Raw genomic sequence first — 12,418 nt, 5'->3', positions numbered from 1 at the left:
TCCTGTATGCTGCTAATAAGATTGGCGCACCTGCTTCGAAGCAGACTATTGCTCGCTGGATCTGTAATACGATTCAGCAGGCTCATTCTACGGCTGGATTGCCGGTACCAAATTCGGTTAAAGCCCATTCCACTAGGAAGGTGGGTTCTTCTTGGGCGGCTGCCCGAGGCGTCTCGGCATTACAGCTTTGCCGAGCGGCGATTTGGTCGTGGTCAAACACTTTTGCTAAATTCTGCAAGTTTGATACCCTGGCTGCTGAGGACCTAGCGTTTGCTCAGTCGGTGCTGCAGAGTCGTACGCACTCTCCCGCCCGATTGGATGCTTTGGTATAAACCCCATGGTCCTTACGGAGTCCCCAGCATCCTCTAGGACGTAAGCGAAAATAAGATTTTACACCTACCGGTTTGACCCATAGTCAAAGTTCTTTTTAGGTGCCCTATCTCCTGCGGAGCCAGTCTATACCCCATGGTCCTTACGGAGTCCCCAGCATCCTCTACGGACTAGGAGAAATAGATTTACCGGTAGGTTTAAAATCTTATTTTTTTTGTAACTTTGTGCATTAAACAAAGTGTGTGTACATTCACACAATTCATGTATGTTTCATATACACCTTGTACACACAGCCTGAAGGTCATTTAATACAATATTTTTAATAACTTTGTGTATGAAACAAAGTTTGTATACATTGAGCCATCAAAAAACAAAGGTTTCACTGTCTCACTCACTTAAAAAAAAGTCCGTATTTCGGAATATTTCCCGTATTTCGGAATATTTGGATATGGGATACTCAACCTGTATTATATAGATATTGGGGGTCATTCCGAGTTGTTCGCTTGCAAGCTGCTTTTAGCAGCTTTGCACACGCTAAGCCGCCGCCTACTGGGAGTGAATCTTAGCATATTAAAATTGCGAACGAAAGATTAGCAGAATTGCGAATAGACACTTCTTAGCAGTTTCTGAGTAGCTCCAGACTTACTCGGCATCTGCGATCAGTTCAGTCAGTTTCGTTCCTGGTTTGACGTCACAAACACACCCAGCGTTCGCCCAGACACTCCTCCGTTTCTCCAGCCACTCCCGCGTTTTCCCCAGAAACGGTAGCGTTTTTTCGCACACACCCATAAAACGGCCAGTTTCCGCCCAGAAACACCCACTTCCTGTCAATCACATTACGATCACCAGAACGAAAAAAAAACCTCGTAATGCCGTGAGTAAAATACCTAACTGCATAGCAAATTTACCTGGCGCAGTTGCACTGCGGACATTGCGCATTAGCGACTAATCACTCCGTTGCGAGAAAAAAATAACGAGCGAACAACTCGGAATGACCCCCATTCTTTGTAGCTTTGATAACCCAGGGTCTGCATGTTCCCACCACTGTCATATGCAGTGCTCATGTTTATCCACATGATAGTGGTGGGAGATACTGTTCCTAGACAAAGACGATTTATCCAGCCAGGGGATCTCCTCATTACAGTCTCCTACTAGGATTTATATATGTACATTCTGAAACAATATGGTTAAGGTTGTATATACTTAAAAGGAGGGATACCTGATTCTTATTACACCAAGGAACATCCATTTAGGGTCACCCACTGTGAGTATCCTAGTCACACCAGCATGGTAGTCAATTGGACTTACAGTAAGTCTCACAACTTCACCTGCCTCCATTGTTACGAAGGGTGCTGACATATGTAGCAGGGACGTGCAGTCAGGGGAGGCAGGGGAGGCAGTGCCTCCCCTGTCATTAATGATTAAGATAATACAAAGAAGATGCATATGACACATATTCTGTGTCATATGTATCTTCTTAATATTATTCTTTACATTGCTCCTCTCTTTATGTGCTTGGGAGGCACCGATCGTGGTGCCTCCCGTTGTCACTGGGGAAAGTATGGGGAGCGGGGGGCGGGCACGGGCGGGGGCTAGCCATGGGCTGTAAAAGCCCATTGAAAATATATGGGAAAGCGGCACCATTAGTGGTGCCGCTTTCATACAGGGACGTGCTTTCAACCTATGAAAGCACGTCCCTGTCAGTGAGGCCACAGTGATTGGCCAGCGGATCCGTCACTGGATCCGCTGTCAATCACTGTGTGGGCGACGCTGGCGGAGGAGGTGTGGGCGGCTGGATGCGGCGATGGTCCGGGCGGCGGGATGCGGCGGTGGTTCGGGCGGCGGTGGAGCAGGCGGCGGGTTGCGGCGGCGGAAAATTACCTTGATCCTGTAGAGTTTGGCAGCGGAGCGGTTCCAGTTTCAAAAATGGCGCCTTAGCGTCATTTTTTAAATTCAAGATGGCCACCGCGAGCCAATCACGGCTCGCCGCGTCATCGCCCCGCCCCCCCGGCTGACTTATATAAGTCAGCGCGAGGTGGAGGAGAGTCAGTCCGGCGGAGGAGGAGCAGTGAAGAGCTCCTGAAGAAAGAAGACGGCTGGAAGTCCTGGCTGGGCGGCGGCTATGCAAAAGAGCTTAGCAGCCGCCGCCCACCAGGTGAAGACGCTGGAAGCCCTGGGGGGGTGGCGCCCCCCAGGTGAAGACGACGGAAGCCCTAGGAAGGCGGCGGCCACGCAAAAGAGCTTAAAGGCCGCCGCCCCCAGGTGAAGACCCAGATTAATAAAGCTTCTTTTCAAGACGTGTGGAGTTTTATTTTAATATTTTCTTTACAGGTGGACTACAGGTGCCAGCGGGCCCTTTATGTCCGGGCATGCTGGCACTTGTGGTTCTCCAAGTGCCAGCATGCTGGGACAGGCTTGCTGGGACCTGTAGGCTACCTGTAAAGAACAATATTACTATTCTTTGCAGGTGGACTACAGGTGCCAGCAGGCCCTTTATGTCCGGGCATGCTGGCACTTGTGGTTCTCCAAGTGCCAGCATGCTGGGGCAGGCTTGCTGGGACCTGTAGGCCACCTGTAAAGAACAATATTAACACACAATGAACCCCGCACCCACCGCCACCAGGGGTGCGGGGCATAGCACTGGGCTATCAGCCCAGTGCTGGTTATTGCTCGGGAGGGGGGACCCCATTTTTATTTTTTGGGGTTCCCACTTTCCGAGGAATTCCAACCCTGGGCTGACTGGCTGGGGGGCAGATTAATGTTATGGCAGGGGGACCCCACACTGAGTGTCTCCCCTGCTATGGCATTACTCCCCCTGGCTGGTTCTGCCTAGTGCTGGTTTTCCTGATGTGTTGGGGGACAACGCTTTTTTTTTTTTTTTTTATTCGGGGGGGGGGGGGGGGGGCTTGTTAGCTGTCAGTGCCTCCCCAACCAGTGACCTCACCGCACGTCACTGATATGTAGATCTTATGTTTTCAGGAAGCTCAAATATATCCTTTTACAAATGAGGCTGGTCTATGCTATTCTTGATCATGTAAAAGCCTCATATGTATACCTGCTTCTGATCAGATAAGGTGAGACAGTCCTAGTCAAGATTTGACTTTCCCTGAATGACTGCCTCTGTTCTTCAGCATATGTGGATGTTGGTGTAGATGTTTTTAGGCTTGTTTGTTTGGTCCTGCGCATTATGCAAAAAATGCGAGAGAGAACTTGTTTTACCTCTGTATTCATAAGGCATCTAAACACCAATTAGTCTGCATGAAGGACCTTTGCCCAGGCTAGGCATCCTAGAAATTATCTAAGCACTACCTCAATGTAGTATTTAAGATCTAACTTTAATATACTAGGCTTACAACTGATACCTTTATAAAATGTCACCTAGAGCATAGTGAAGTTAGTCTTGGTGATCCGTTTGACGTTAGTGTCTGTAGTTTCTGGCTGTAGCAATGTGTATATGGCACTGCAACCTTGAATGCCAGCAAGGTCCTTTCAGGTATATATCATTATTTTCATGGTTTAGTTATCCTTTTGTAAAATAATGACTCAGATCTGTGGTTAACAGCATTATACAACTATAAGAAATATCCTTGAAGAGTCTTGAAGAAGACAAACATTGAAATGCAAGGCTTCATACTCAATCTTGGTATCCGTTCACATGGTCGACCATGTTATGGTCGACAGTCATTAGGTCGACCACTTTTGGTCGACATGGACACATGGTCGACACAGGAAAGGTCGACACATGAAAAGGTCGACATGAGTTTTTTAACTTTTTTTTTCTTTTGGGGAACTTTTCCATACTTTACGATCCACGTGGACTACGATTGGAACGGTAATCTGTGCCGAGCGAAGCGGTAGCGGAGCGAAGGCACCATGCCCGAAGCATGGCGAGCGAAGCAGTGCACTAATTGGGGTTCCCAATCACATTACGCAAAAAACGACACAAAAAAAAAGTTAAAAACCTCATGTCGACCTTTTCATGTGTCGACCTTTCATGTGTCGACCATGTGTCCATGTCGACCATGTCAATGTCGACCAATAGTGGTCGACCATAACATGGTCGACCATTCATACCGGAACCCTCAATCTTATGTATGTGTGTGTATAATAAATATATTCCCAGAAATTTGGTTAATTTTTAATTAACCTTTTTGTGATCATAGCTTTCTCATGCACCCATGCCTAAGCTCATTTACTTTAAACCTGTCAGCTGCTTCCTTGGTTGTAATTTAGGGGCTGTATTGGTGACTGTCTCACCTTTAAAAGCCATAATTAAGTTGACAGGTGAGATTTATAACCTGGAAGCATATTTTTAATTTGACTCTGATGTGATAGCAGTCACCAGGTTTTCAAAAATCTGGGTGATAGAGTAGTACTTGCAGTGAAATGGGTCCCTTGATGTTGGGCTGCAAGCTTAATTGCATTGTACAATCCATGAACTAAAACCCCATTATCTATGTATTAATGTGAGCGAGTTTACTATGGTGATTGCCGGGTTCTATTTTACATGCATGCACTGGTGTGCGTTCAGCCACCCAAGGCATGCATATATCAGAGCGTGACTGCACACTCAAGAGTGGTATATCTATAAATGGTAACAAAATAAGGTGAAATAGAAACAGAATTGGAGGAAAAATTGTTCAGAATAGACTATATAATTTGAATTATTTTTAATGAATATGCATGTAACTGAATAAAATAGTTGAGATAGTTCTGTCAGAAATATGTATGGCTGTCAGTGAGGCAGGACGTGCTGCATCATTGGGATGTGCAGTCATGGGAAATAACACAGGGTCATGTGATCTCATGTGTCCAGTCATGTTACTGAGTTTTCAGACATTATACAATGCCCTTTTGTAAAAATAAATATAGATATATGTTATATTTTGCTTAGAAATTGGTCAAAATAATTGAGATTAGGTATCCTATACGAAAATGGTGGAGTGTCTGTTTTTCATTTTAGTAGGTACAGGTTGAGTCTCCCTTATCCAAAATGCTTGGGACCAGAGGTATTTTGGATATGGGATTTTTCCGTATTTTGGAATAATTGCATACCATAATGAGATATCATGGTGATGGGACCTAAATCTAAGCACAGAATGCATTTATGTTACATATACACCTTGTACACACAGCCTGAAGGTAATTTTAGCCAATATTTTTTATAACTTTGTGCATTAAACAAAGTGTGTCTACATTCACACAATTAATTTATGTTTCATATACACCTTATACACACAGCCTGAAGGTCATTTAATACAATACTTTTAATAACTTTGTGTATTAAACAAAGTTTGTGTACATTGAGCCATCAAAAAACAAAGGTTTCACTATCTCAATCTCACTCAAAAAAGTCCGTATTTCGGAATATTCCGTATTTCGGAATATTTGGATATGGGATACTCAACCTGTATTACCTTTTGAACAAATCTTTTTCAAATGTGACTGCCCTTTTATAAGGAAACACTCACTATGAATCAGGTAACCATAATTGTAGGAATTGTATTTCTATAAATCTTATGTTTTTGAAAATCTGACAGGACACATTTTTGTTATTGCAGGAGACAGCTTTCATATGTGCAATGGGCATCTCTTATAATCCTCTTCCTCTCTATAATGGGCCTCACATCTCAAAATGGCACCCACAAAGAAGTCTCAGTCCATGAAGTTCACCACATTTTCCACTCTGCACCATCCAATAGTTGCATTTTTATGGTGAAGTCGGGTGACACAGGAAGCCAGGAAACGCACATCCCAGCAATACAGTCTACCCTAAAGTATATGCCTCTGGGGTTCGGACACTTACTCATCATACTGCAATGTGTTATATCTGCGCTGGCAAATATTTACAACGAGAAAATACTGAAAGAAGGGGACCAGATGTCTGAGAGCATTTTCATTCAAAATAGTAAACTTTATGTGTTTGGTGTTCTGTTCAATGGACTCACATTGTCTTTTCACAGTGAGCACTTTAGCAAAATAAAATCCTGTGGATTTTTTTATGGCCATAATGGATTTTCAATTGCTCTCATTTTTGCAACTGCATTTGTAGGACTGTCAGTGGCTTTCATATTAAAATTCCGGGACAACATGTTTCATGTCTTTACAGCACAAGTGACAACTGTTATAATTACCATTGTGTCATTTTTTGTATTCAATTTCAATCCCTCTCTGGAATTCTTTTTAGAAGCTCCTGTGGTGGTTCTCTCTATATATATTTATAGTGCCAGCAGAATTACCGAATCAAAAGGTCCTGCACAACGTGATAAGCTAAAGATAGTAAATGGAGATGTTTGGGAGCGCTCTCGTGGGGTAAGTTGTTTTTGTCTTTTCATCTGTCTATATGTAATTTGAAATATTTCAGAAGACATTAGGAAACTAAAGAACTAAGGGACTCCAGACATATTAAATCTGCGTAATAGTATGTAGACCCTGGCCTTGGCACGCTTACTAAATAGACGCGACACACCAATTTTGTAAAAAGGTGCCCGTTGCCGCCCCCCGTCCTACCCCCAAACGCTGCAGGGAAACATCAGAATTGTGCATAAACCATTGGGTTTATGCACAAGTTTGAATCATGTCCTTAGTTGGTCAAAGCAACTGTACATGCAAGGTCAGAAAGATTTGATTGGATTTTGATCAGTACACTTGACCACTTGGCACTCCAACCGACCCATTTGCACAGATGATTTTCCCATCCTGTCTTCTCTCTGTGTGAGGGGCCTGCTTGGTTTTGTCTAGAAATGTATTTACAATGTGTTAGAAACTAGAGCACTTGCATTCGTTAGGAAAGAATTTTCACTTGATTTATACATTTCCAATAATAAGAATCTTTCAGTCGGCTCAAATGTTACTTTTTCCTTTATCCCCATTATGCTTATTCATGTTTGTTTTTTTGTTTTTGTTTTTTTTTACAACATTTGGAAAGACTTTGTACATATCCTGGTAACATGTTTCTGCAACTAATGTATTATTTATTATTTCTTATATAGCGCAAAATATTCTGTTGCGCTTTACAATTGGAATTGTATTATACTTTGAACAAAGCAGGACTTCACATGGCAAGTTTCTGACATCAAATAGGCTTCTTCAGACAATAGTGCTAAGCTGATGAGAAAGTCCAAAGATCATCAAGTTATATCTGCAATGTCATTTAGTTTTTCCCCATTATTGATTTATTCTTGGCGGAACCAAGAATAAACTAATAAAATATGATTGTGCCACACAAGATCAAACTACAAATGTTGGCAATACAGCTTAAAATAAGTATTACTAGGGAGATGTGTAACCATACAAAAACATTTAAAGTTCCATATATTGTTTTTTTATTTGTTAATTTGTAATAAGTGTACTTTTTGCTATATTGTTATTTCTTCTGTCTTTTTTTTTTTTTGTATTAATTTGGTTCACATTTTTAACTGCTGTTTTACGGCAAGGGTGTTCTAGTCAACACAATTTCTTGTGATGTTAATCTAGTTCCTCTATATACTTTTTTTTTGTAATTTTTCTTAGTTTTCTTTTTGTAGGATGGTCAAGAGCTTGAAAAACTGACTAGAAGAAGTGATGACTCTGAAACAGATGAAGAAATATTTTAAAGATTGAAATGTATCAGAGACTGATAAATACGAGGTCAAAGGTTTCATACAAGTGTCTTGGGACAAAGTTACAGACCTCTAAATACAATATTTTGGTGTATACTAAGTGGTTTGCACAAAATGGAACATACAGTTGTGCTCATAAGCTTACATACCCTAGCAGAATTTGTGATTTTCTGGCCATTTGTCAGAGAATATGAATGATAACTCACAAACTTTTCTTTCACTCATGGTTAGTGGTTGGGGGAAGCCATTTATTGTCAAACAACTGTGTATACTCTTTTTAAATCATAATGACAACAGAAACTACCCAAATGACCCTGATCAAAAGTTTACATGCCCCAGTTCTTAATACCGTGTATTTCCCCCTTTAACATCAATGATAGCTTGAAGTCTTTTGTGGTAGTTGTGGATGAGGCTCTTTATTTTCTCAGATGGTAAAGCTGCCCATTCTTCTTGGCAAAAAGCATCCAGTTCCTGTAAAGTCTTGCATGAACTGCACGTTTGAGATCTCCCCAGAGTGGCTCAATGATATTGAGGTCATGAGACTGAGATGGTCACTCCAGAACCTTCACTTTATTCTGCTGTAGCCAATGACAGGTCGACTTGGCCTTGTGTTTTGGATCATTGTCATGTTGGAACGTCCAAGTACGTCCCATGCGCAGCTTCCGGGCTGATGAGTGCAAATTTTCCTCCAATATTTTCTGATAACATGCTGCATCCATCTTGCCATCAATTTTAACCAAGTTTCCAGTGTCTTTGTAGCTCGCACATCCCCAAAACATCAGCGATCCACCTCCGTGTTTCACAGTAGGAATGGTGTGCCTTTCATCATAGGCCTTGTTGACTCCTCTCCAAATGTAACGTTTATGGTTGTGGCCAAAAAGTTTAATTTTGGTCTCTTCACTCCAAATTACTTTGCTCCAGAAGTTTTGAGGCTTGTCTCTGTGCTGTTTGGAGTATTGTAAGCGGGATGCTTTGTGGCATTTGCGTAGTAATGGCTTTCTTCTGGCGACTCGACCATGCAGCCCATTTTTCTTCAAATGCCTCCTTATTGTGCATCTTGAAACAACCACACCACTTTTTTTCAGAGAGTCCTGTATTTCAGCTGAAGTTATTTGTGGATTTTTCTTTGCATCCTGAACAATTTTCCTGGCAGTTGTGGCTGAAATTTTTGTTGGTCCACCTGACCGTGATTTGGTTTCCACAGAATCCCTCATTTTCCTCTTCTTAATTAGAGTTTGAACACTGCTGATTGGCATTCTCAATTGCTTGGATATCTTTTTATATACCTTTCCTGTTTTATACAGTTCAATTACCTTTTCCCGCAGATCCTTTGACAATTCTTTTGCTTTCCCCATGACTCAGAATCCAGACACGTCAGTGCAGCACTGGATGAAAGATGCAAGGGTCTTTCAGGAGTCCAGAAACTCACAAACTGACAACTGGCCAGAAAATCACATTCTGCTAGGGTATGTAAACTTATGAGCACAACTGTATTTACTCTGCACTGTCATTTTACAAGGTTAAACAGGACCATATATAAGTGGAATGTCCACGGTAATTAAAATATTGCTATGCATTTATCATCCCAAACTGAACATAATTAACAATGCTCAGTGCAGGTCTGGGGCTCTGTGACCCCCTGTAGTTTTCCTTAAGCTTAAATATCCATTATCAGTGTGCACCTTATACCTTATGTATTACAACAACTGCTCTGTAAAGATCGGTGTTGAAATAAACCTGAGCTGAGAGAAACAGTGGGAAAAGGACACGGGTAGATCTCAATGTAATAGTCAAATAATCTAATCTGGAAGTCGTTTTTTAGTAGATTCATGAAAAATGTTATTGCTGGCAGAGAACACTCTAAAGTAAGATGTTCTAGTCTGAGTGAACAATGATCCCCTTTTAGAAGTTGTCCTGTTTTTTTCTATGGAAGATTACTGCGAATCAAACATGGTCCCAAAATATATTTGTACATGAGTGCCTTAGACCTTATTATGCAGGATCTCTATAACGCAGGACATTTTACATTCCCTAACTGTACAGTGTGACAGCTGGAAAAATGGTAATAAGAGAGTGCAAGACCGTAATCTACCAAAATATAAAGCTTTGTTACCTCTGTAAATCTGCTGACCACTGGGTGCTAAATAGTGTAGTAGTCTTTAAGGGCAGATTTAGTTACCCACTAGCAACATCATATGATGCTCGCTGCGCACATAGCTCACTCATGCTCGCAACTCCTTGGGCTGCAAGCAGAAATGAGTGAGACACATTCCATGAAACTAGTCCAGCAGTAGCTCACGTGTGATTGGCCACTCATTGTGGATAATAAGAACTTTCATATTCTTTCTGAATAGATTGCTAGTGCGTAATAGATTTTATTTTTTCCAGTGAATCTGCAGTATTATTAATCCTAGGCAGGATAAGTGTAGGGCCACACATAGTGGCCAAACAGGTCCCATTCAGTGGTACCCATTTGGCCGCAAGAAGACTGCACATGGGCAACGAGAACACATACATTTCAATGTATGTGTTCACACAGTGTGGCTGTGCCGCTCTGCTCCATTGAAATCCCTGGCCGGATCCGTGTGCACACAAATCCCCCTTCCCGGCCAAGTGGGACCCGCTTGCCCGCTATGTGCGGCCCCAGCCTAACACTTCTTTAATGGTATTGGGAGGTTAGCTTACTTCAATAGATCTGGATGATGACAAAATAGGTTAAAAAAAGGTCACATTTGCAATGTTTGATTGGCTTTTGGAATGTATATAACAGTTGTGCTTTAAAAGTGTTCAATGTTATGTCATCAATATTGTTTTCCCGCTATCTGTACTGTTATCGAAGCCTGCGAATAAACACAGCCAATGCCTAGACAAAATGCTTCTTTTTGTGATAACTCATGGTAAAAATGAATCTTCCTCTCTTCTAGAGAACACTTTTGAAAATGCAACATTAATAAACTGACTTTTACTAAGCTCTTCTTAAATTATATTTTACTAATTATTTTTCTTATTCCTTTATATATATATTTCTTTACCTGTATTAGTTGGAAGAATGGTTTCATCATTCCATTCAGATGAAGAGATTCTGAAATTGAGATTAGGTCGTAATTATACCACAACTGTTATTACTATCATCTATCTGGATTGTAAAATTTGTAATACTGATGTCCTTGTCTGAGACAGGGTCGTTTTACAACTTGGTAGACGTATTGTCTGGACTCTAGGTTTATTAACCTTACCACAATTTTTCTGGCATTAACTTTTAATGTAGCAATAGTCATCAAATTAATATGTCCCCTACCTGCAATGGATAAAACAGGATTCAGAAGAACAATGACCCCCGTTAGCTGCTTTGTGTGCAACATCTCAGAATACACACATTTCTAGCTGGCACATGTAATACCCCTTTTCCACTTACGAGCACGGGTCGCAGCCGGGAGCCTGACACGGGAGCTGCCCCTTCTATATTCAGTTAATGTTGTTCTCTCCTTCCTTTCACATTCTAATTTTTGCTGCTGGTAATAACGATCCAGAAATGTAAAACCATTATATTCTGCTCATTTTCTGAAACATTCTGTTAGATTCTCTTTAACGCTTTCTTCTCCACCATCACGCCTAGTGTGGAAATATTATCTCTTCCAAAATGGTTATTTTTGCAGGGCTGCCATCATAAATTGTGGGACTGACAAAACAGAGAACACAAGGGGTGGGACAGTAGCACAGAGTATTTCAGGAGACAGCATAACTCCAGAATGCCTAGACCAATTTATAACAAACTTGGTACACATATGACTTACAAGCTGGTAACAAACACTGTGGGAGTAAGACACCCCTAGCATCCCTAGGGTTCAGGCAGCAGCACAGAGTTTTTCAGCAGACAGCATAACTCTGGAATGCCTGGAGCAATTTACACCTAACTTGCTAAACATACGATTTACACTCTGGGAACAAACACTGTGGGGGTAACACACCACTAGCACCCCTAGGGGTGGGTCAGCAGCACACACTATATCGGGAAATGCATGATATCTCAGTGATGACAGGGCTGCATGTGACAGGGCCAGTGACGTGATGTGAGGAGGGGAATGGAGGTAGCATGAACCCACACACTGACAGTTATATAGTGGAAGTAGCACAGTCCCGCTACAGCACATTGGGGTTTCATTTAATTGATGTGTATTACATGTTATTTATACTGTGGGTTTAATAATGAAATTAATTTTTGTAAACAAACATTCTTAAAATGCCGGGTACTCCAGCTAGTATAATATATAAACCCCCCCTCCTTTTTGAGTCACGGTTCATTTTATTCCATGTAAAATTGGATGCTTTAATTGTTAATAATTATGTATATAAATAATACATGATTAATACAGTGTTAATGACTATTGGAGAACAGGGATAACCTTTTACTTATGTGGGGCAGAGAGTACTGGACTGGAGTATATAATAGTGGAACAGTGGCTGGGAGTACCTGAGTGATGCTACTT

General features: G+C 41.5%; 1 protein-coding gene across 6 annotated transcripts in view; it reads left to right on the top strand.

Moving 5' to 3' along the window:
• SLC35A5 (solute carrier family 35 member A5) overlaps positions 1-10,883 on the top strand; it is a 93,922-nt gene extending 83,039 nt beyond the window's left edge. For 4 of the 6 annotated variants that reach the window (XM_063955636.1, XM_063955634.1, XM_063955635.1 and 1 more), the window contains exons 7-8: positions 5,892-6,642; positions 7,857-10,882. In XM_063955636.1, the coding sequence (XP_063811706.1) occupies positions 5,892-6,642; positions 7,857-7,925 (820 nt within the window). In that variant the 3' untranslated portion in view covers positions 7,926-10,882. Of the gene's footprint in view, positions 1-5,891; positions 6,643-7,856 lie in introns of all 6 variants that reach the window. The other 2 variants (XM_063955638.1, XM_063955639.1) reach the window with 2 other exon arrangements.
• The last annotated feature ends 1,535 nt before the right edge of the window (positions 10,884-12,418 follow it).

Source organism: Pseudophryne corroboree, chromosome 2 (assembly GCF_028390025.1).
Source record: "Pseudophryne corroboree isolate aPseCor3 chromosome 2, aPseCor3.hap2, whole genome shotgun sequence".
Taxonomy (NCBI): domain Eukaryota; kingdom Metazoa; phylum Chordata; class Amphibia; order Anura; family Myobatrachidae; genus Pseudophryne; species Pseudophryne corroboree.
Note: the sequence above shows the minus strand (reverse complement) of the source record. Positions and strands in the feature narration are given on the sequence as shown.